General features: G+C 55.3%; 1 protein-coding gene across 5 annotated transcripts; it reads left to right on the top strand.

The window, feature by feature from the left end:
* Positions 9,035-17,283, top strand: PLK5 (polo like kinase 5). Of its 5 annotated transcripts, XM_005661416.3 has the most exons (15): positions 9,036-9,727; positions 10,338-10,451; positions 10,604-10,720; positions 11,457-11,586; positions 11,682-11,769; positions 11,869-11,964; positions 12,596-12,794; positions 12,907-13,033; positions 13,223-13,299; positions 13,471-13,555; positions 13,931-14,008; positions 15,143-15,299; positions 15,603-15,732; positions 15,815-15,925; positions 16,876-17,283. In XM_005661416.3, exons 1-15 carry the CDS (start codon positions 9,587-9,589, stop codon positions 17,059-17,061), a joined length of 1,836 nt encoding a protein of 611 aa, XP_005661473.1. In that variant the 5' UTR covers positions 9,036-9,586; the 3' UTR covers positions 17,062-17,283. The 5 variants fall into 5 exon arrangements, with proteins under 5 accessions (XP_013850291.1, XP_013850292.1, XP_005661473.1 ...); XM_013994837.2 differs by having other exon boundaries at positions 9,035-9,727; positions 12,907-13,299; XM_013994840.2 differs by lacking the exon at positions 13,931-14,008.

Here is a 20,389-nt window from a genome sequence, read left to right as displayed (position 1 = left end):
GCAAAGGCCCTGAGGCTGGAGTAAGGGACAGTGGGGAGCTTGGGGTAGGTGGATCAAGTCGCCTGAGTGGGGGCGGAGATGCATCAGAGAGGGCCAGGGGGGTGGGAGCCGTGGGAGGTGGGAGAGGATGCTCTTTTGGAACGGCTGCCCCTGGCACGGGAGTGGGGCCTGGAAAGCAGTGGGGAGGCAGCCGCAGGCGTCCTGGGGGTGTGGGATGTGGGGAGAGCAGTGGGTGGCTCCCAGCTGTTTGGGGGTGGAGTTTGCAGGCCTTGCTGACAGATCCCATGGAGCGGGTGGGGGGGAGAGGCGTTGGGAGGAGGCAGCCAGTGAGGGGAGATGCCCCATTTGCTGAGAGGAGTGGGCTATGGGCAGGGTGGGCTTGGTGGGGGTGGGGACCAGTCCGGAGGTCACTTCACAATGGGTCTAGGGTGAGACAAAATAGAGACTGGGAGTCCAGGGGCCATGTGGGTGCACGCAGGGCTGTTTAGACTCATGGATGAGGTCATGGGTATGAGTGTGGACAGAACGGGACTTGGGCCTGAGTACCAGACGCGGGGGTGGGGAGCGGAATGGGTGGGTGTGGGGAGGAGGGCGGGCAGAGTGTGGTAAGATTCGGTGGGAAAATGGACCAGAGCCAGTGCATCAGCATCGATGGAGGCAGTCGGTGACCTTGGCAAGGTTCAGCCTGGTGGGACAGGGCTGGACAGAGGATGGCAGGAAGGGTCGTGGAGCCTGTGAGTGCAGGCACCCTCCGTAGAGCACCTACTGTGTGCTGAGCTGTGGACGGGGGCCTGAGCAGCTCAGAAATAAATCAGGCTTGCCCAGGAGCTCCACCAAGTGGACAGTCACATTTCCCCTCAGAAGTGCCTCACTCCCCAAGCCCCAGTCCACAGTGCTAAGGCAGAGTGCATACAGCAGGCACTGTGTGTCCTGCAGGGAGCTATACAGAAGCCATTGGACCCTGCAGGGGGTGTATATACCAGGCATTGTGCTCTGCAAAGAGTACATTCAGCAGGTGCTGGGTCCAGCATGGAGCAAGCATATACAGTAGGCATGATGTTTTGTAGGGAATGTATGCAGCTGGCACCACATCCTATAGATATGGTGTACAGCAGATACTTTGCCCAGGAGTGTATACAATAGGTACTGCACCCTGCAGGCAATGCATATAGTAGACACTGAATCTCCCAAGGAGTGCAGACAGTCGATGTAGCCTGCAGAAAGTGTATGCAGAAGTCACTGCACTTGTGAGGAGGGTACTGTGTCCTGCAAGGGGTGCACACAGCAGGCATCATGCTGTACAGGGAATGTCTACAGCAGGCTTTGTATTCTGCAATGAGTGTATACAGCATTCCCCGTGCCCTACAGGGAGTGCATACAGTAGGCGCTGTGCCTTGTGGGGGTCCTGGTGTTTTTGAGATTGCCAGATGCGGATGAGGTGAAGGTGTGGAGTGTGCCTGCCCATGGTCCCACCCCCAGCCTTTGCTTCTGGCATGTCTCCAGCCTCCTGGGCAGGACATAACTCAGCTGGACTCAGCTGAATCCTGGAGTCCTGGAGGAGGAAGCTGAAAGCTTGGATCAAAATACCTGGTGCAGGTGGAGGGGCTGGCTGTGAGGCTTGGAGGCTCCAGGTGTGGTGGCTCACCCCCTCAACCCATGCCCTGCCTGGACCCAACCCCAAGGTTGGTGGGGGTTCCCCCCCACACTGAGCTCCAGCCTGGACCCCATCCCTGAGGCCAGGCCAGGATCAGACCACGTGGATGCAGGTCCTGATGGATGTAGGTCAGCCAGGCCCCTGCTCCCTCTGTGGTCTCATAGCCCTGAGTCTCACCGTGCCCCCACCCCCAACTCCCTGCACTCTCCTGTGATCCCTCAGAACACTCCAGCTTCCTGAGTGACAGGAAGGGGGAGACTGAGTGGGAGGGGTCCTGCCACTTCTGCGCCAGAACCCAAGTTTCTGGAGCTGCCCAGCTGTCCCTGGGCATGAGCATGAAGAGGGCCCCAGCACAGCCAGGGGTGCCCATGTGAGCTGGGATAGTAGTGCTTCTCTGCCCCAAGGAGATGCCAATAGAGGCAGGAAGCAGAAAGGGCCAGATTTCTGAGGCAGTTGTTTGAGTCCCTGGATCGAGCCATACCTGAAGCAGTCAATCCATTTTTTTTTCATTTTAGCAATTTTGGATTTCTATGACTTCTAATCAAGAGGTCCCCACTAATAGGGAATAATGTCCTTTCCATCACCCTCACCCATGGACAAGTCCTTCTTCTTAGGCCACTGATCCTGTGATGGAGCGTTTTGCCTTTACGAGTCACCTTTGCCTTAGAGTCCTCCATATCTGATGGGGCACCCCTAGCTGCCCCCACAAGAGGAATCCTCATCTGCGCCTCATGGGTCAAGACATCCAGTAGGAGCAGGGTGAGGACCAAGCCCAGAGAGGAGGCCTGTGTCGCTGGAGTGGAGGGAACACAAGGCTGGAGGGGGCAGAGGCCTTAGACAGCCAGGAGCATGGGAACCTTACTCAGAAACACAAGTGCTTGGTGAGAAAGTTAGAAAAGCTGGAGTTCTCCTGTGGTGCAGCAGATTGGAGATCTGGCATTGTTACTGCAGGGCTTGGGTCACTGCCGTGGTACAGGTTCGACTCCTGGCCTGGGAACTTCCACATGCTGTGGGTTCCACAAAAAAAAATTAAGAAGTTAGAAAAGTCATGCATGATCTGATATCACTTATATGAAAGAAAAAGTATCTATGTTAGCATAAACTCAGACAGGAAGTGGATGGGAACAAACCATCATCACCCCGATGATCTTGGGGTGGGGGTTAAGGGTGACTTTTAGTTCCTGCCTTTTAGGTTTTAATTTCTTGTAATCTTTTAATTCTGCTTTTTTCTTCTTTTTTTTGGGGGGGGAATCCCCCAGCATATGGAGTTCCCAGGCCAGGGATCAAATCTGAGCCACAGTTGGAACCTAAGCTGCAGCTGTGCCAATACCAGATTCTTAACCCACTGTGCTGGACCAGGGATTGAACCTGTGTCCTAGTGCTGCAGGAATGCCCCTGATCAAGTTGTGCCACAGCAGGAACTCCTAATTCTTTTTCTCAAAGAGAATTTTTATTTTGGAATTTTTTTCTTTTCTTTTTAGGGCTGCATTCGCAGCATATGGAAGTTCCTGGGCTAGGTGTCGAATCAGAGCTGCAGTTGCAGCTGCCGGTCTACACCACAGCAGCACCAGATCCGAACCATGTCTATGACCTATGCCATGGCTCACAGCAATGCTGGATCCTTAACCCACTGAGGGAGGCCAGGGGTCGAATCCACATCCTCATGGATACTAGTTGGGTTCAGTAGCACTGAGCCACAAGAAATCCCTGGAATCATTTTAGATCTACAGAAAATTGCAAAGATATTATAGAGTTTGTCTAAATTTTGTCAGCAGTAATATAATGACCCCACCTCCAAGATGTCCACGTCCTGGTCTTGCGTGCGGCCTGTGGACGTGTCCTCTCATGTGACAGAGGGCACTTTGCAAGTGGGGTTAAGTTAGGCCTGGATTCCCCGAGGGGCCCAGGGTCATCATAAGGTCCTCATAAGAGGGAGGCAGGAGGGACAGAGGCAGAGAGACAGGAGATGCCGTGATGCTGGCTGTGAGGATGGAGGAAGGGGCTGCCAGCCAGGGATGTGGCGCCTCCAGAACCTAGAAAAGGCAGGAAGTGATTCTTTCCTGGAGCCTCCGGAAGGACCAGCCCCGCCTGCACCTGGGTTTTAGGACTTCGGACCTCCAGAACAGGAGATGATAAATGTGTGTTTTCTTTTTCTTTTTTTTTTTTTTTTTTTGTCTTTTTGCCTTTTCTAGGGCCGCTCCCATGGCATATGGAGGTTCCCAGGCTAGGGGTCTAATCAGAGCTGTCGCCACCAGTCTACACCAGAGCCACAGCAACGCGGGATCCAAGCCACATCTGTGACCTACACCACAGCTCACGGCAACGCCGGATCCTTAACCCACTGAGCAAGGCCAGGGATCGAACCTGCAACCTCATGGTTCCTAGTGGGTTCTCTTAACCACTGCGCCACAACGGGAACTCCTAAATGTGTGTTTTCTTAAGCTACCAAGTTTGCAGTATTTTGTCACCTCTAAAGAACTGATATTGACATTAGCATATTACCACGACTAATTAATAATATTAGTCATTACACTGCCTGTTGACCAAACTCCAAATTTTATTTGGATTCTACCAGTTTTTTTTTTGTTTTTTTAACTAATTTCCCTTGTCTGTTCCAGGATTGCATCCAGGAACCCACACAACATTGGGCTAGTTCTCTCATAATTGGTCAAAAGACCCAAGCAGATGAAATAGGGATTATTCTTGTGGAACTCTGGCTGGTTCTGATGCCCACCCAGCACTTTACAAGCAGCCAGAGTCAATGTCCCTGAACAGAGGCTGAGACGCCATTCAGCTGAGAACACTGGGGAAAGAGTTTCCACCTGGGGGAGCAGTGCTCACTCGGGACCCCAAGGATACCGCACACAGCAGCTGGATCTGGGGCAGCTCAGGGAGGGTCTGGACCTGCCCAAGACCTGCTTTGGGTTACCGCCTACAGGGGACACACTGAGAAAACATACAACCTGTCTCTTGGTGGAACCCCCAGTCCCGTGGGACAGAAACCAGCAAACTAGCAAGGAAATAACATGATTTCGGGTTGTGAGGGTGCCCCAAGCGTGTGGGTCACCTTTGCCTGCATTCCAGTAGGAGCCACTGGGTGAAGACTAGGGAACAAGGAAGGTTTGGGGAAGAGAGAATGGCATGTGCAAAGGCACATACAAATGGCATGTGCCATGAGCTTGGTATGGGATCTTGGACTGATAGAGAGGCCGGGGTGACTGGACCAGGATGAGTGAGTGCTTAATGGGGGAGAGGGGGGCATGGGGCCCTCTAGCAGCCTTGTGGATGATTTGGCTCTAGAGGGCTTCTTGCTGGAAGGAAGAGATTGGACTTCCTGTCCCTGGGTCCCAGAGCATCCCCTGAGTCCAGCTCTCAGCCATCCCCCAGTTATGTGAGACTTTGAGGGCCCAAACATATCATGTCCTCCAGCCTGGCTGTAGCTGTCCTCAATGCTGCTGATCCTGGCCCTGGCTTCTAGGGAGGCTGCTGGGTATCTTCAGCTCCACCTTTTCTGCACCACCCTGGGACTCCCTGCCAGGCATCTTGAGGGCAATGTCCCCAAAATTGCACTCTGGATCCCCCCTCTGGCCCTGTCCACCCCCTCGCCCTGGCTGTGTCCTGGTATCACAGGTCAAAGGGAAGAGGTCGGAGTGGCTGAACCCAGGTAAGGTTCTGCTGAGGTCCCCCAGTGCCCTCACACACCTTCCTGTCCCACCTTTCAAACCATCACTGTCCAAGCTGCAGTGAGGACCATGTGGGAGCCATGCCAAGCACAGTGTACAGGTCCACCAACATCCAGGGTGGAGGCCTCAGCCAATGAGGGGCAGATGCCAGGGGGTCGATGCACCCCTCGCCATCCCTGTGGGCAGGCAGTCCTAGGAAGGATCTGCTCAGGGGCTCCCAATGGTCACCAGGCCCCATCCTGCCTCATCCTGCCCAGCCCAGCCCCTCTCTCCTGCTTTTAAATCAACTCACTGCACTAAACCCTTGCTTCAGGCTCTGCTTCTGGTGGAGACCAGACTGAGAGAGGGAGGAGAGGCAAGCTGCCCATGTCAGTCTCCTGCTAGCCTGGACCACATCAGCCAAAGAGAGTGCAGGAAGGGGACAGGGGGCCTCTGAATGGAGCCTGGGCTCCAGGAGAAGGAGGAGCCTCAAAGGGAAAGGCGAGAAAGGTGGGAAAAAGCCCACAGAGAGGTGTTCTCGAGGACAAAAGAGGACAGTGCTACTAGAAGAAGCTAGTAACAACTGGTGCTGGGAGAGGCCAGGGCAATATTTGTTCCTGGAGGATGGATGCTCAGGGGAGAGGGCACCCAGGTGCAGGCGCCCCTGCCCCCCAGCAAGGCCAGCCTCCAGGCAGTGGGCAGCTGAAGTCATGGGGTTTCTGGAACACAGTGGTGAGGTCCCCTTCCGCCCACTCTGCTGCCAAGGCTGGTCCCCAGGGAACTTAGAAGGCTGGCTGAAGGCTCTCAAGTACAGGCAGGAGGGCATTCACTGCATTTCAAAGTCCAGGAGGCAAGAGGCTAGAGAGGGACCCAGGAGCCAGGCTGAGTCACTCCTGGCCTGCCTGCTTCCTCCCTGGTTCTGGAGGGAGGGGGCTGTGCCCAGGCCATGTGCCTGCCTCCCCCAGGGAGCCTCTCTAGTCCTCGTGCCCCTGCGCTGTCTCAGCAGCCAGCCCTCCACCTGAAGCAGGTATTTTGAGCAAGGCTCCACGGCGCTTCTCCCAGGAAATCTGCTGAGTCTGGGGAGTTATCTCAGGTCAGGGAAAGAACAGGCTGGAAAGGAGTCAAACCTGTGGCCCGGAGTGCAGGGACTCAGGGGGCCGAGTGATCAGGCCAGGGTAACAGCCCACGGCCACCCTGGCCTCCTGAGCCTGTCAGGGGTCAGCTTGGGAGAGTCACATAGCCCTATTCAGCGACCCAGCGCCTGCTCCTTTGCAAAACTGCAACCCTGTGTTTGCCACACATACGGTGCTTCAGTTTGCTCATCTGTAAAATGGGGGTGTCAGCCCCCTAACCCTGTGGTTTTTGAGGGTGGGGAATCTAAGATGGCTTTCACTTTTTATTGTGGTGAAATATACAATAAGACAAAATTCACCATCTTAACTATTTTTTTTGGTCATTTTTGTTGGCCGTGTACACAGCATGACAGTCCCAGGCCAGAGATTGAACCCACACCACAACAGTGACAATGTCGGATCCTTAACCTGATGAGCCACAGGTAACTCCTGTTCTTAACTGTTTCTAAGTGCACAGCTCAGCAGCATTAAGCACATTCACACTGTTGTAGAAGCATCCCCACCATCATCTCCAGAATTTTCTCATCTTCCTAAACTGAAACTCTGTCCTCATGAAACATCCACTCCCGCAGCCCCTGCCCCACCATCTCCTGCCTGTCTCTGTGGATCTGACTTCTCTAGGGACCCCCGGAGTGGAGTCAGACAGTCTTTGTCCTTCTCTGTCTGGCTTCTCTCACTGAGCATCATGTCCTCAAGGTCCATCCACATTGGAACAGGTGTCAGAATCTCCTGCCTTTTTATTTATTTAGTTAGTTTTGCTTTTTAGGGCCTTGCCCTCAGCATATGGAGGTTCCTAGGCTAGGGGTTGAATTGGAGCTACAGCTGCTGGCCACAGCAACACAGGATCCAAGCTGAGTCTGTGACCTACACCACAACTCATGGCAATGCCAGATCCTTAACCCACTGAGCGAGGCTAGGGATCGAACCTGCGACCTCATGGATGCTAGTCAGATTCGTTTACTGCTGAGGCATGCTGGGAACTCCATCTCCTGCCTTTTTAAGGCTGAATCATACTCCTTTGTAAGAAGGGAACACAGTATGTTTATCCATCATTGGTCAATGGACACCCAGGTGGTTTCCACCTTTTGGCTGTTGTAAATAGGGCTGCTATAAACAACTAAGCTTTTTATTTTATTATAAAGTTTTTCCATTCCAGAGTGCTGGAGGAAGTGTTCCCGCCCAGGAGGGTGCAGGCTGTGAAAGGGAGGTCTCCCCAGGCCCGTGGTGGAGGCTCAGCCAGAAAAACAGCAGGCTGTGGGGACAGGGGGAGAGCTGGTGTCTGCAGAGGGTGTCAGCTGACAGGCCTGCTGTGAAGTGCCAGAACTTTGAATTTCTTTCCCCCAGGAAGCTTCTGGGAGTCCAATGGGCTCAGCCGTCTGCCCCAGCCTAAGTGCTCCTCATGGGCTCCCTGGAGGTGGGGAGAAGAGAGAGGCCTGGGGTGCAGGATGGAGGTTGGGCAGGAGCTCAAGACAGGTGACTCTGACTTGCAGGTGCCCTCCTGAGCCTCAGTTTCATCATCTGTAACACGGGGCTAAGAACAGCACCTACCTCAGGGATAAGCCACTGCCAGGAAGGGGCCTGGCTTTCTCAGGGTGGCCTCTGGAAGCTACCCCGATCCTCAGCTTTGGTTAGGTCTGGGTGATCTCCTGTTCAGAGTTTCATAAGGGTGGGGCAGATCTGTCACTGTCTCTGCACAAATACCTGAATTAGCAGGGCAGCAGAGCTGTGCTACCGACAAGGAACTGGCTCCCTGCCCCTGTGGGTTCCAGGGCATCAACGATATGCTGGCTCAGACCCACGGACCCCAAGCTGCCTTCCTCTGTCACACTGCACCTGGTTCTCATTAGCAGGGACTTGGGCTCCTGGCCCCCTGCACTGGCCCGGAGTCCTTGGCCCTGGTGCTGAAGCCGCTCCCCTGCAAAGGTGCCAGAGTCTTGCTCCACCAAATGCACTGGGGCCCCCTCAGAGTCTCCCGTGACCTTGGTGCCCCCAGTGGACATGCCAGGAGGGCATGTGACAACTCACAAGGTGTTTCCTATCCCTGGTGGCTTGGCTGGGCCAGACTCTGAAATCTGGTCTCTGGAAAATTCCGAGGCCTGATTCCAGCCACAGGGAGCCCTGCTCTCCCCTCCCCATGCACAGGGTTATATAACATTTGGGAATTACGACGACCGAAGTAGCTTCCAGAGGCAGTTGCATGGATTCAAATCCAGCACTGTCCCTTCCTGGCTGGGTCAGCAATTTAACCTCCCTGGGCCTCAGTGTATTCATCTGTAAAATGGGGACAAGGCCAGTTCCCAAGCATCTCAGGGCTAGTGAAAGGCTGACGTGAGACAATGCAAGGAAAGGGCTGAGACCTGGGTCTGGGGCACAGCTCAGATGCCCCACAGTTCCCCAGGGACCCGAGACTGCCCATTTGTCCTCCATCCCACTGTATCCTTGGCTGCCCAAGTCAGGAGTCATGACCCCCAGTATCTACCCATCAGTCCCCAGATCCTGCTCCTTTTTACCACCGAGTGTCCCTCATATATGCCAGCCTTCCAATCCCCCTCCCCAGCAGCCCCCTGCCCCAAAGATGCTAGGCGTCTTCCTCTCTCCTCCTCTGAAACTTGCTTTGCCCTGCACCAGTGCCAGGATATCCAAGCCTCACATTGTCATATGGGCCTTGGGGACCCACTTGCAGGGAGGACCTACCCTCACAGGAATTCAGGACCACTGGACTCACGCTTCAGGCACCCTTTGGGGAGAGCCCTGCCAAGCCCTCACTCCTCCCCTGCCCTTCTCTGCAAGGCCTCGAGAGAATGCGACAATCCCTCTGACCTCAGTTCCCCCGCACAGAGAAATGGGCTCGTTGACATTTGGAAGTTTTGGCTGGAGGCGCAGGGTTGCAGAAGCAAGCGGGCTGAGTACATGCGTGGGACCGGCGTGTGGGGAGCCAGCTCCGCTCTGGTCCCTGGAACTCCCGCATTCCCCGCACCCCGCACGCCCACGCGCCCTCCCCCTCCTCCCGCGCTGGTCTGCCCTGGACTCCACTCCTCCCGCCTCAGCCAATAAAACGCACCCAGCAACGCGCTGTCCCCAGAGCGCACTGTGCGCGGTGCTCCCGGCCAGAGGCTGAGCCAGTGACCAAGCCGCCAATGCCCAAGCCGAGCAGGGAGGGGATGGAGCCCACGCAGCGGCGGCGGTGGCGGCGGCGCAGTTGCAGCCCGCTGGTCTCCGCCTTTCTGCGCGACCCGGGTTCAGGGCGCGTATACAAGCGCGGGAAGCTGATCGGCAAGGTGGGGACCAACTCCGGACCCCGAGTCCGCGGCGAGAGGGCCCGAGCGGGACGGGGTGCGCGCGCAATTGTGAACTCAAAGGAGCCAGCGTGCGTCCCAGCTTTTGTCTCTGCGTGTGTGGCGTGTCCGCGCGAGTTTGGGGGCTGGCATGGGGGGACGCCCGGGTCTCTGAGGTACGGGCTATGTGGCGCGCATTGTATGGCAGGAACCAGTGTACGGCGCGTCGTTCTGTGTCGTTGGTCCTATGTCCAGGGTGTGGGTGTGCGTCTGAATGTTTAGCGTCTCGGAGCCGGTGTGCGGACCCAGACTCTTGTGCCCCTGTGTCTATGTCTGACTGTCATACGTCTATGCTTTCAGTGTCCGGGCACTGTACTGTGAGGCCAGGTACTGTATTTGGGGTCCGTGGGCAGGTATCCAGGAGCGGATGTATCTTTGTGTCTGAGTGTATGTCTGCGTGTTGCGTTGCCTTGGGTGTCCAGGTATGAGAGTGAGAATGTGAGCTGTGCATCCATGCATCTCAGCGGTGGGTGTGTGTATGAAGAAGTCTGGCCATCTGTCCTCACACCTGTGTCCACGCATCTACTGAACACGTGAATCTCCTGCCCTGCAGGGCGCCTTCAGCCGCTGCTACAAGCTGACCGACATGTCCACCAGCGCTGTGTTTGCGCTCAAAGTGGTGCCTCGTGGTGGGGGCGGGGCTGGGCGACTGCACCCCCGCGGCAAGGTACGGCTCTGTGCACCAGTGCCCAAGGGCCCTGTGACCAAAGAGGGTCCCCAGAGAAGTCCTTGCTCTCAGGGTGGAGGGCACTCCTGTGGGGATAAATAGCTCAACTGTGCACACCTGCCTGGTTTGTACACGCGGGGCCCTGCCCGCAGGTGGAGCGCGAGATTGCCCTGCATAGCCGCCTGCGACATCGCAACATTGTGGCTTTCCACGGACACTTTGCTGACCATGACCACGTATACATGGTGTTGGAGTACTGCAGCCGCCAGGTGCCCCAGGGATGGGACAGAGAGGAAGCCATGTCCCCCTCCATATCTGCTATGCTCATCTGTGTTCCCCCACATCTGTCCTTACCTGTTTCTACCTGTGGCCACACCAGGCTCACCTGTGTTCATTCTTTATTCACCTGTGCCCACCTGCCCACCCAGAGGTGCTCTTTTGTTGTTGTTGTTGTCTTTTTAGGGTCACACCCGAGGCATAGGGAGGTTCCCAGGCTAGGGGTCGAATCAGTAGCTCCCAGCCTATGCCACAGTCACAGCAATCCCTGAGCAAGGATACTAGTCAGGTTTGATAACCACTGAGCCATGACAGGAATTCCCAGAGGTTCTCTTGACTCACCTAGGCACACCTGTGTCTGCCTGTTGCCCCTCCTGCACTCAGCCACGCTCACCTGGGCCCAGTTGAACTTGTGCTTTCAGAGACCCCCTGGAATTCGCTTTGCCCACTTAAGTACACCTGAGCTCACCTGTGCCCAGCATGTACCCACCGTGCATTCCTCTCTTGCCCTCAAGCACACGGTGGCCCATCAGAACCCCTGTGCTCCTCCTTGGGCTCTGAGCTCACTTTTGCCCATCCCACAACCAGCTACATCTCCCTGGGCCCAGCTGAGTTACCTTTGCCTTCTTGGGTCCCTGGAACTCACGGGGCGCGTGGGGAGGGGCTGCCTAACCCGAGCTCACCTGTGTCTCCTCGGTGCTGGCAACTGCACGCACGGGACCCCTGCAGTCGCTGGCCCACGTGCTGGAGGCGCGGCGGACGCTGACGGAGCCGGAGGTGCGCTACTACCTGCGGGGCCTGGTGAGCGGCCTGCGTTACCTGCACCAGCGGCGCATCGTGCACCGGGACCTGAAGCTCAGTGCGTTCTGGGAAGGTGCCTGGGGGTGGGGTGGGGGTGGGCGGGACGGCGCGGGGCGGGGCTTCTGCCCTCACGCCGTGCCCCGCCCCCCGCAGGTAACTTCTTCCTGAACAAGAACATGGAGGTGAAGATTGGAGACCTGGGGCTGGCCACCAGGGTGGGGCCAGGGGGCCGCTGCCACAGGTGACTGGGAAGCTCTGAGCAGGCTCTCGGGGTGGGAGCAGGTGGGCCTGGTGTAGTGCGGGGGTCCCTGCCTTCCTGAGCACCCTGTTCTGCCCCCAGAGTGCTCTGCGGGACGCCAAACTTCCTGGCCCCCGAGGTCGTGTCCAGGAATGGGCATTCTTGTCAGTCTGACATCTGGGCTCTGGGCTGCATCATGTGAGTGACCCTGGAAGCCCCAGGCCTGGGGAAGGAGGGCAGGACTGTCCAGGCGGGGCCAGGTGTGGGCAGGTGGAAGGAAGGATGCACAGACAGGTAAGGACAGGTGTCACTATGTACAGGGGAGATTGAATGGGAGGAAGGCAGGGATGCAAAGGGTATGTGCAGCTGGGGCAGCAGGAGAACCACCTGCTATCGTTTGAGCGTGCAGGTGTGAATAGGGCACATGGGGGACGTATGTGCAAGGGAGGACAGGTTTGAGCGTGTAGAGAGGCCTGAACAGGTATGTGCAGGTGGTAGGTAAAAATCAGGCTTATATACCGGTATGGGGCACATGCAGGAGAAGAATGGGTGTGAGCTTGCATACAATGAAGCTGGAAAGGTATATGCAGGTGTGTATATAAGCCAGGTGCAGGCAGGTGTATAGACAGTTCCAAGTGTCCTTCAAGCAGATGGGAATGGCCAGGTGAGAGCAGATGTAAGGCAGGTATGAGGAAGGGGGCATGAGGCAGGTACAGAGTGGGGAAGTGTGGACATGTATGGCCAGATATTTGCAGGTAGGTATGAGCCAACCCTGGACCCTAGGACAGATGGCAGCAGGCACCCAGGTTCCTGCCCCCACCTGGTGCAGGTACACAGTGCTGACTGGCGTCCCTCCCTTCGTGGCGGCACCCCTGTCAGAGATGTACCAAAACATCAGAGCTGGCCACTACCCAGAGCCTGCACACCTGTCACCCAATGCACGCCGCCTCATTGCCCGCCTGCTGGCACCCAACCCAGCTGAGCGGCCCAGCCTGGACCACCTGCTGCAGGATGACTTCTTCACGCAGGTGGGGGGTGTCAGAGGCCGGGGCCCACCCTGGGCTGCCCTTTTCTGGGGTGTCTCCAGAGGCCCCCAGGTAGCCAGGAGCGGGGTGCTGACCCTAGCTCCCCACTCCAAAGGGCTTCACCCCAGACCGGCTGCCTCCCCACTCCTGCCACAGCCCGCCCATCTTCACCATCCCCCAGCCTCTGAGCAGGCTTTTCCGGAAGGTGGGCCGCCTGCTGCTGACCCAGTGCCGGCCACCCTGTAAGTACCACATCTGCCCCTGCTCACCTGCTTCTACCTGCCCAGTGTCTGCCCTGCACCTCACACACCCATCATACTTCCTACCTACTCTGAAATGTCACATCCATAGCAGAGGTGGATGTGGGTGGCAGGTGCCCCTGCCCCACACGGGGCCAGCCTCTGCCCCCCAAATCCCTGTGCCTCCTGCAGGCCCCTTCACTCCTAGGGAGGCCTCAGATCCAGGAGAAGGAGGTCTTGACCCTGACTCCATGGAGGCAGGCAGCGAGGTGAGGCGCAGGTTGGGGACACCGTGGAGAACATGGGGGCGACCGCACAGCGAGGCCGAGCAGAGGGAGAAGTCAGGGCATCTGCAGGGGAAGGGGGGGGGGATGTCAGAGCCCTCCCAGGCCTTTCTTGGAGGCTGGGGCTGCCCCCAACCCTTCCTGCTCCATCACCAGGCCTCCTTGTCAGTGAGAGGAGTTCTGAGCCCCGAGGATCCCATCCACCTGCTCGCACAGGGGACCCTCCGGAGTGGCCCAGCGGGTAAGCAGACTCTCCACCCTTGGCAGGAGTTGTGGGTGGGGACTGAGGATCTAGCAGTGGAGGGGGCAAAGATCCACAACTTTCCCACCTGTAAAGTGAGAGTGATGATGGAATCCTGCTGAGTTTAAAATAAGACTTGCCTGGAGTTCTTCTGAGGTGCAGTGGGTTAAGGACCTGGTGTTGTCACTGCAGCGGTTTGGGACACTGCTGTAGTATAGGTTCCATCCCTAGCCCGGGACCTCCCAAATGCTGCACGTGGCCAAAAACAAAAACAGACTTTCCTGGATGTGAGAGCTTGGGGTAGGACTGGTGGGAGGGGCCCCATATGGTGGGGGCCCAGGCCCGTTCCCCTCCCACAGAGATCTGTCTCCCCAGGGCCCGGCGGGAGCCCAAGGCAGGAGGTAGAGGCGGCCATCAGAAACCTGCGGCTCTGCTTGGACTCTGGCCCCCTAGGTAGGAGCCAGATCCCACCCCAGATACCACCTGGCCTTGAGTGATTTTTACACAAAAAATTTTATTTTCCATTATTATTTTTTTCATTTAATTTTTTTTTGTGCTTTTTAGGGCGGCACTCACGGCATAAGGAGGTTCCCAGGCTAGGGGTCGAATCGGAGCTGTAGCCACCGGCCTGCACCACAGCCACAGCAACTCAGGATCTGAGCTGCATCTGCAACCTACACCACAGCTCACAGCAACGCAGATCCTTAATCCACTGAGCGAGGCCAGGGATCGAACCTGTAACCTCATGCTTCCTAGTCAGATTCATTAGAATCTGACTAGGAAGCACAACATCAGAGCCACAACAGGAACTATTTTTTTCTTTTGGCTGTGCCTGCAACACACAAAAATTCCTGGGCCAGGGATCAAACCCACAGCAGTGACAACACTGGATCCTTAGAGCACTAGGCCACCAGGGAATTTCGAGCAATTTTTCCACACAAAAAAAATTATTGGCATTCCCATTGTGGCTCAGCAGGTTATGAACCCTAGTGTCTATGAGGATAGAGGTTCAATCCCTGGCCTCACACAGTGAGTTAAGGATCTGGCGTTGCCATGAGCTGTAGGCCACCAGGGAATTTCGAGCAATTTTTCCACACAAAAAAAATTATTGGCATTCCCATTGTGGCTCAGCAGGTTATGAACCCTAGTGTCTATGAGGATGGAGGTTCAATCCCTGGCCTCGCTCAGTGGGTTAAGGATCCAGCATTTCCCTGACCCGTGGTGTAGGTCACAGACGCAGCTCGGATCCTGCATTGCTATGGCTATAGTGTAAGCTGGCAGCCGCAGCTCTGATTCAAATCCCTAGCCTGCAAACTTCGATATGCCTCAGATGCAACCCTAAAAAGCAAAAAAAGAAATAAAAAAATAAAAAGAAAAATAAAACAAAGGCTTACAGTGTTTTGGACCTTACAAGCTTTTCAGATTTATTTGCAGAGGCAGCTGTGACCTCAGTGTCCCCCAGTCCTTCCATTCAAAGCAAGAGTTGTTTTCTACTCTTTGGACTTTTCTGTCCATCCCCTGTGTCACTGCAGTCCCTCTGGCTAGCCATCTAGGACCCCTGCTCACTTCACTTCCTCCTGTGCCCAGCCATGCAGGAACCCCCAGGAGAGCAGTGGCCAGTCCTGTGGGCCCCCAAGTGGGTGGATTATTCCAGCAAGTATGGGTTTGGCTACCAACTGTCAGATGGGGGCAGCGGTGTCCTGCTTCGGGATGGCACCCACCTGGCCCTGTGCCCCACAGGGGGGTAAGTCATGAGGTTCCTGTCCCTTGGGAGGGGCAGGCCCTCCCCCTTGCCTTTCTTCACTTTTCAAGCATTTCTTAAGCACCTACTGTGCACACCTACAGGTGCTCACTGCTTGGTGAGAGAGAACACTGGTAAACAAATGAATTACTAAGTTGATTTCAGATGGCAGTTTTCTGATGGAAAATAAATGGGTGTGGTGACAGATTGAGGGGTAGAGCAACTCTCATCAGGGTCCTTGGGTGGGTATGAGACACCCAGGCCAAGGGCCCTCACAGCTGGCAGCGCCCTATGCTCAACCCTTAGCCAAGTCTACTATGCACCTGACCGGGGAAAGCTGGAGACGTTCGCCCTGAGGGATGTGCCCAGCCTGCTGGGTGCCAAGCTGGCCATCCTGCGGCTCTTTGCCAGCTACCTGCAGCAGCGTCTGCGAGAGGTGAGGGCTGGGTGGGGCTGGGCGGGGCCGGATGATGGGGACCCCAGGGGCCCTGAGGCCCAGTGTCTGGGTCTGTCCACAGGAGAGGGGCCTGCTCACACCTGCCCAGCCTGCTGGCCCAGGCCTCTGCCTTCTGCGCTTCCTGGTGTCTGAGCAGGCCTCACTGCTACTCTTCAGTGATGGGACGGTACAGGTGAGCCAGGGCCCCCTAAAACAGGCATGCTTTTAGGGGAGCCCCAGGAGACAGCTGGCTCCTGTTGTGGGGGGAGGTACTGACCTCTAAGTATAAAGATGACAAAATCAGAAATAAAGCATGATAAATAATGACACATATTGGAGTTTCCCTTGTGGTTCAGCGGTAACGAACCGGATTAAGTATCCATAAGGATGTGGATTCGATCCCTGGCCTCACTCAGTGGGTTAAGGATCTGGTGTTGCAGTAAGCTGTGGTGTAGGTCGCAGATGTGGCTTGGATCTGGCGTAGCTGTGTCTGTGTTGTATGCCGGTGGCTGCAGCTCTAATTTGACTCCCAGTCTGTGCACTTCCATATGCTGTGAGTGCGGCCTTAAAAAGAAAAAAAAAAAAAAAAAAAAGGCAAATGTCACTTGGGCCACTGTCCTGTGTGGCTGTGTGGTTACCTGTAATAGCTGTCGAGATGTCATTTAATTGCAGAGTCAGTTTGAGGTTGAGGTTTTCCTAAGCAGCCCTGGCAATCTCTGAGACAGTGTGGCCAGTCCTAAAAGAGATTCCAAATGCAGCAGTAAACAGCACCTCTCATTTTAAAAAATTGTTCTGATTTTATTTTACAGTAAATACTCCTTGTCTGTTCAGAGCCGAGTGCCCTGACCTGGGTTGAGTCTCAGAGAGAGAGGGCTGTCTTTAAAAGGCCCACGCCTGGGAAAGCTGGTCCTCAAGGGCTGGGGCTCCCCAGGGCACAGGCTGCAGAGTAGGAGGTCCCCCTGGGTGGCCGAGGGCAGGGAACTTCCCCTGTGGGTAGAGTACAAGCCCTGAGCTGCCATTCTGAGGCCTGTGGGCAGGGCAGCCACTGCGACTCAGGTCAGCAGACCCCCAGTCCCCTGCCCACTTGTCTGCTGAGGGCTGGGGCCCCTTCTCCCCTCAGCCCTGCTCCTCCCACATTGGCAGGTCAGCTGTAGCCAAGACCAGCCTCAGTTCGTACTGAGTGATGGGGGCAAGGAGTTGGTTCTCACCATCTGGAAGCAGGGCCAGCCCGGCACCTCCTATCCGCTGGGCGTCCTGCAGAGCCACGGCTGTATCCCAGCCACCCGCCAGCACCTTCGGCATGCCATCCGCATGCTGCAGAGCATCTAGCGTCCCCGAGGGTCAGAGTGGACCTCTGCATGTTGATGCCCAGGACCCAGGCTCCATTTCTGCCTCCTCTCATCCCCAGAGGAGATGTCCTTGGGGAGAGCTGGGGGAGCCCACGCAGGGTATGGGGGGTGGCGCTGGGGTCCTTGCTTCCTGGCCTGACTGTTCAACCCAGACTTTTGTTTGGATTTGTTCTTTTTTCATTAAAGGAATCTTGACTCTGCAGCCTGCCGTCTGCTTCTCCTTGGGGGAGTTTGAGGCGCTTTGGCAAGAGGGCACTCAGGAGTTCCCGTTGTGGCTCAGCAGGTTCAGAACACGATGTGGTCTCCATGAGGATGTGGGTTTGATCCCCGGCCTCACTCAGTGGGTTAGGAAATTGGTATCGCTGTGGCTGTGGTGTAGGCCGGCAGCTGCAGATCCAATTCGACGTCTAGGCTGGGAACTTCCATATGCCATGGGTGTGGCCCTAAAAAGGAAAAGGGCGGTGTACTCAAACCCAGGCATGATCTTAGGCCCCTGCTCCTTGTGGCAGAGACCGGGATTTTCACCAGCACAGACAGTCTTACTAGGGTGGGGTTCTGCCCATGGGAGACCTGGGGGTGGGGGAAATGTGCTTGGAGAACAGGCAGCTCCAGGCTGATGGAGACCTGGTCCTTAGGCGCAGGATACGGTGTAAGAAAGATGAGTTTGGAAAGAAGTGACCTGCTAGTGGACAGGAATTAGAGAAGTCAGAGGCCTGTGTCTTGTACGCCAGGAAAAGGCAACTATTTCCTGAACCCAGAGGGTAGGACAAAGGATTCTTCAAACTGTCAGGCTCCCTCCAGGTCAGGTGGGAGGAAGTGAATCCCAAGATTATGGACCGGATGTGAGCCCCTTGCTGATGGTCTTACCATCAGGCGTTGCCACCTCCTGAGGAGGGAGTTCAGGCCCATCTTGCTGTGTTCACCCGGGGAAGTCACATGGGGTGGGGACATGCCCCAGGCAGAGGGGCAACATCCACTCCGGTGCTGACCCTTCCCAGACCTAGAGAGGACTCCTGTCACACAGGGCACTGGGGCTGCTGCTGCAGTGGGATGTGACCTACCCCAGGCCACTGAGTAGTCAGAGACTGGGGCCAGAGCCCATCCCCAGGCTGTCTCTGGTCCCCACCTTCTTGGGGAGGTAATGGGGTCGCCTGAGGTTTTTCAATCCATTTTCATGAGTGCCTGCTCCTGTAAGAAAAGAATGAAATCATCAGGGAGTCCTTGCTTCTTTGGCCTCGATGCATTTCTGCCTCTGGGTGTGAAGAGCCACCTGGTGCTTTCCTGGAAGGACAGGGTAATGGGAGGGAACAAGGGAGCTGGTAGGTCCCCTGGGGAGGTCACATGCCTGGGTGTGACCACACGTGGGAGGAGAAACTGCTCTGTGTCAAAGAAGGGCGAGAACTGGAAGTTTCCCTGGAGAATCCAGAGGAATGGGGTGTGGGTAGAGGAGGAGGCTAACACCTGTGGGTTGTGGTTTTTTTGATTTTACTATTGTTATTATTATTACTACTGAGGTAACATAAGGTGAAATTCATTACTGTAAAGTGTGCAACTCAGTGGTGCAACCCCCACCTCTATCTAGTTCCAGAACATTTCAACACCCCAGAAGAATACCCGCCCCCATCGGAAGTCACCCCCCCCAGCCCCTGACAACCAGGAACCCACTCTCTATCTCTGTGGATGTGCCTGTTCTGGACGTTTCCCATCCATGGAATCACACGCTGTGTGTCTTTCTGTGTCTGCTTCTCTCTCTGGGCATCATGGTCTCCAAGTCCATCCAGTAGTTCCCCTTGTGGTTCAGCAGTAATGAACCTGACTAGTAACCATGAGGATGTGGGTTTGATCCCTGCCATAGCTCATGGGGATAAGGATCTGGCATTGCTGCGGCTGTAGTGCAGACCGGCAGCTGCAGCTCCGATTTGACCTCTAGTGTAGGAACTTCTGTATGCCGAGGTGCTTCCCTAAAAAGCAAAAAAGCAAAAAAAAAAAAAAAGGTATATCCACACTGTAGTGAGTGTCAGTGCTTCTCTCCTTTTTATGGCTTACATTCTGGTGTATAGATGAATATTTCAAGTCACTCCATTTCAGGGTGATGTGTTACCTGGCAATAGCTAACTAACACACATGCCAAAACATGAAAAAGACACAACCTCTTTTCTGCCCAGAACATTTGTTTCTGGGGGGAAAAAAAGGCAAAACATCCTCAGCCTGTTTAACTGTGTAACTTGCAAAGTGACCTACCTAGAGTATTTATTTCCATCTGTTTGTGGGCGTAAGAACAGCAACAATCTGTGAGGATCGCCCACGCCCTGAGCCTACAATGGTGGTTTATTAAAAATAAACCAACCACCGAATATATTAATTTTGTAACCTCCCAGGCCTGATTCTTATTTCTAGGTATGAGAACTTCGAGAGCTGGCAAAGCGCCCACACCGCCCTCACACTGAAAGTCTCTGGAATCTTGCTCACAGAGGTTAACTGTGTCTCAAGAAACGAAATTATTAGCCTCACTTTGGGGGTACTTACAACAGCTGGGGCTTCAAGAAATGGAAATGAATCCACTCCAGGACTGGCCAGATTATTGTTTTTTTCTTTTTTTTTTTTTTAAGGAAACCACAGAGATCCAGTTTAAACCTGCAGAGCGAGGGAAAACTTTGTCTTCCTTCAGTTCTACCCTTTTCCCCCTAATCTGAAGCTTCAGCTGAATCCAGTTTCTGGACCACCTCTTCATTGGTCCATGGGAGCATGTGACACAATGTCTCCTCCAATCACCAGCAAGTGAGGCGGGACCAGGGCTGCAGCATCAGGGGCAGACTGGTTTGCTGCTGCCATGGCAACCTGTGTGACGTCACAAAGCCTCGCAGGCTCAAGGTCCTGTCTGTGAGCACCTGTTTGCCCATCTGCTCTGATCCTCACAACTCGCCTGGGAGCTGGAGGCTGTCTGTCCTCGCCCCATTTAACGGAGTAGAAAACTGAGGCATCTGGGTTGCTAGGAGAGCAGAGAGGAGGGTTTAAGTAGGTCAAACTTAGTATCTGCCCCTCACCAGAGAGTTTTTAAAATCCTGATGACTCCAGGGAATTATGCCAAGCAAAAGAAAAAAGCCAATGTTAAAATATCACATATGGAGTTCCCGTCGTGGCACAGTGGTTGACAAATCCGACTAGGAACCATGAGGTTGCCGGTTCGATCCCTGGCCTCGCTCAGTGGTTTAAGGATCCAGCATTTCCCTGACCGGTGGTGTAGGTCACAGATGCAGCTCGAATCCTGCGTTGCTGTGGCTGTGGTGTAGGCTGGCAGCTTTAGCTCC

This window comes from Sus scrofa, chromosome 2, assembly GCF_000003025.6.
Source record: "Sus scrofa isolate TJ Tabasco breed Duroc chromosome 2, Sscrofa11.1, whole genome shotgun sequence".
Classification (NCBI taxonomy): domain Eukaryota; kingdom Metazoa; phylum Chordata; class Mammalia; order Artiodactyla; family Suidae; genus Sus; species Sus scrofa.
The sequence above is the reverse complement of the archived record's forward strand: the minus strand, read 5'-3'. Positions and strand labels throughout refer to the sequence as shown.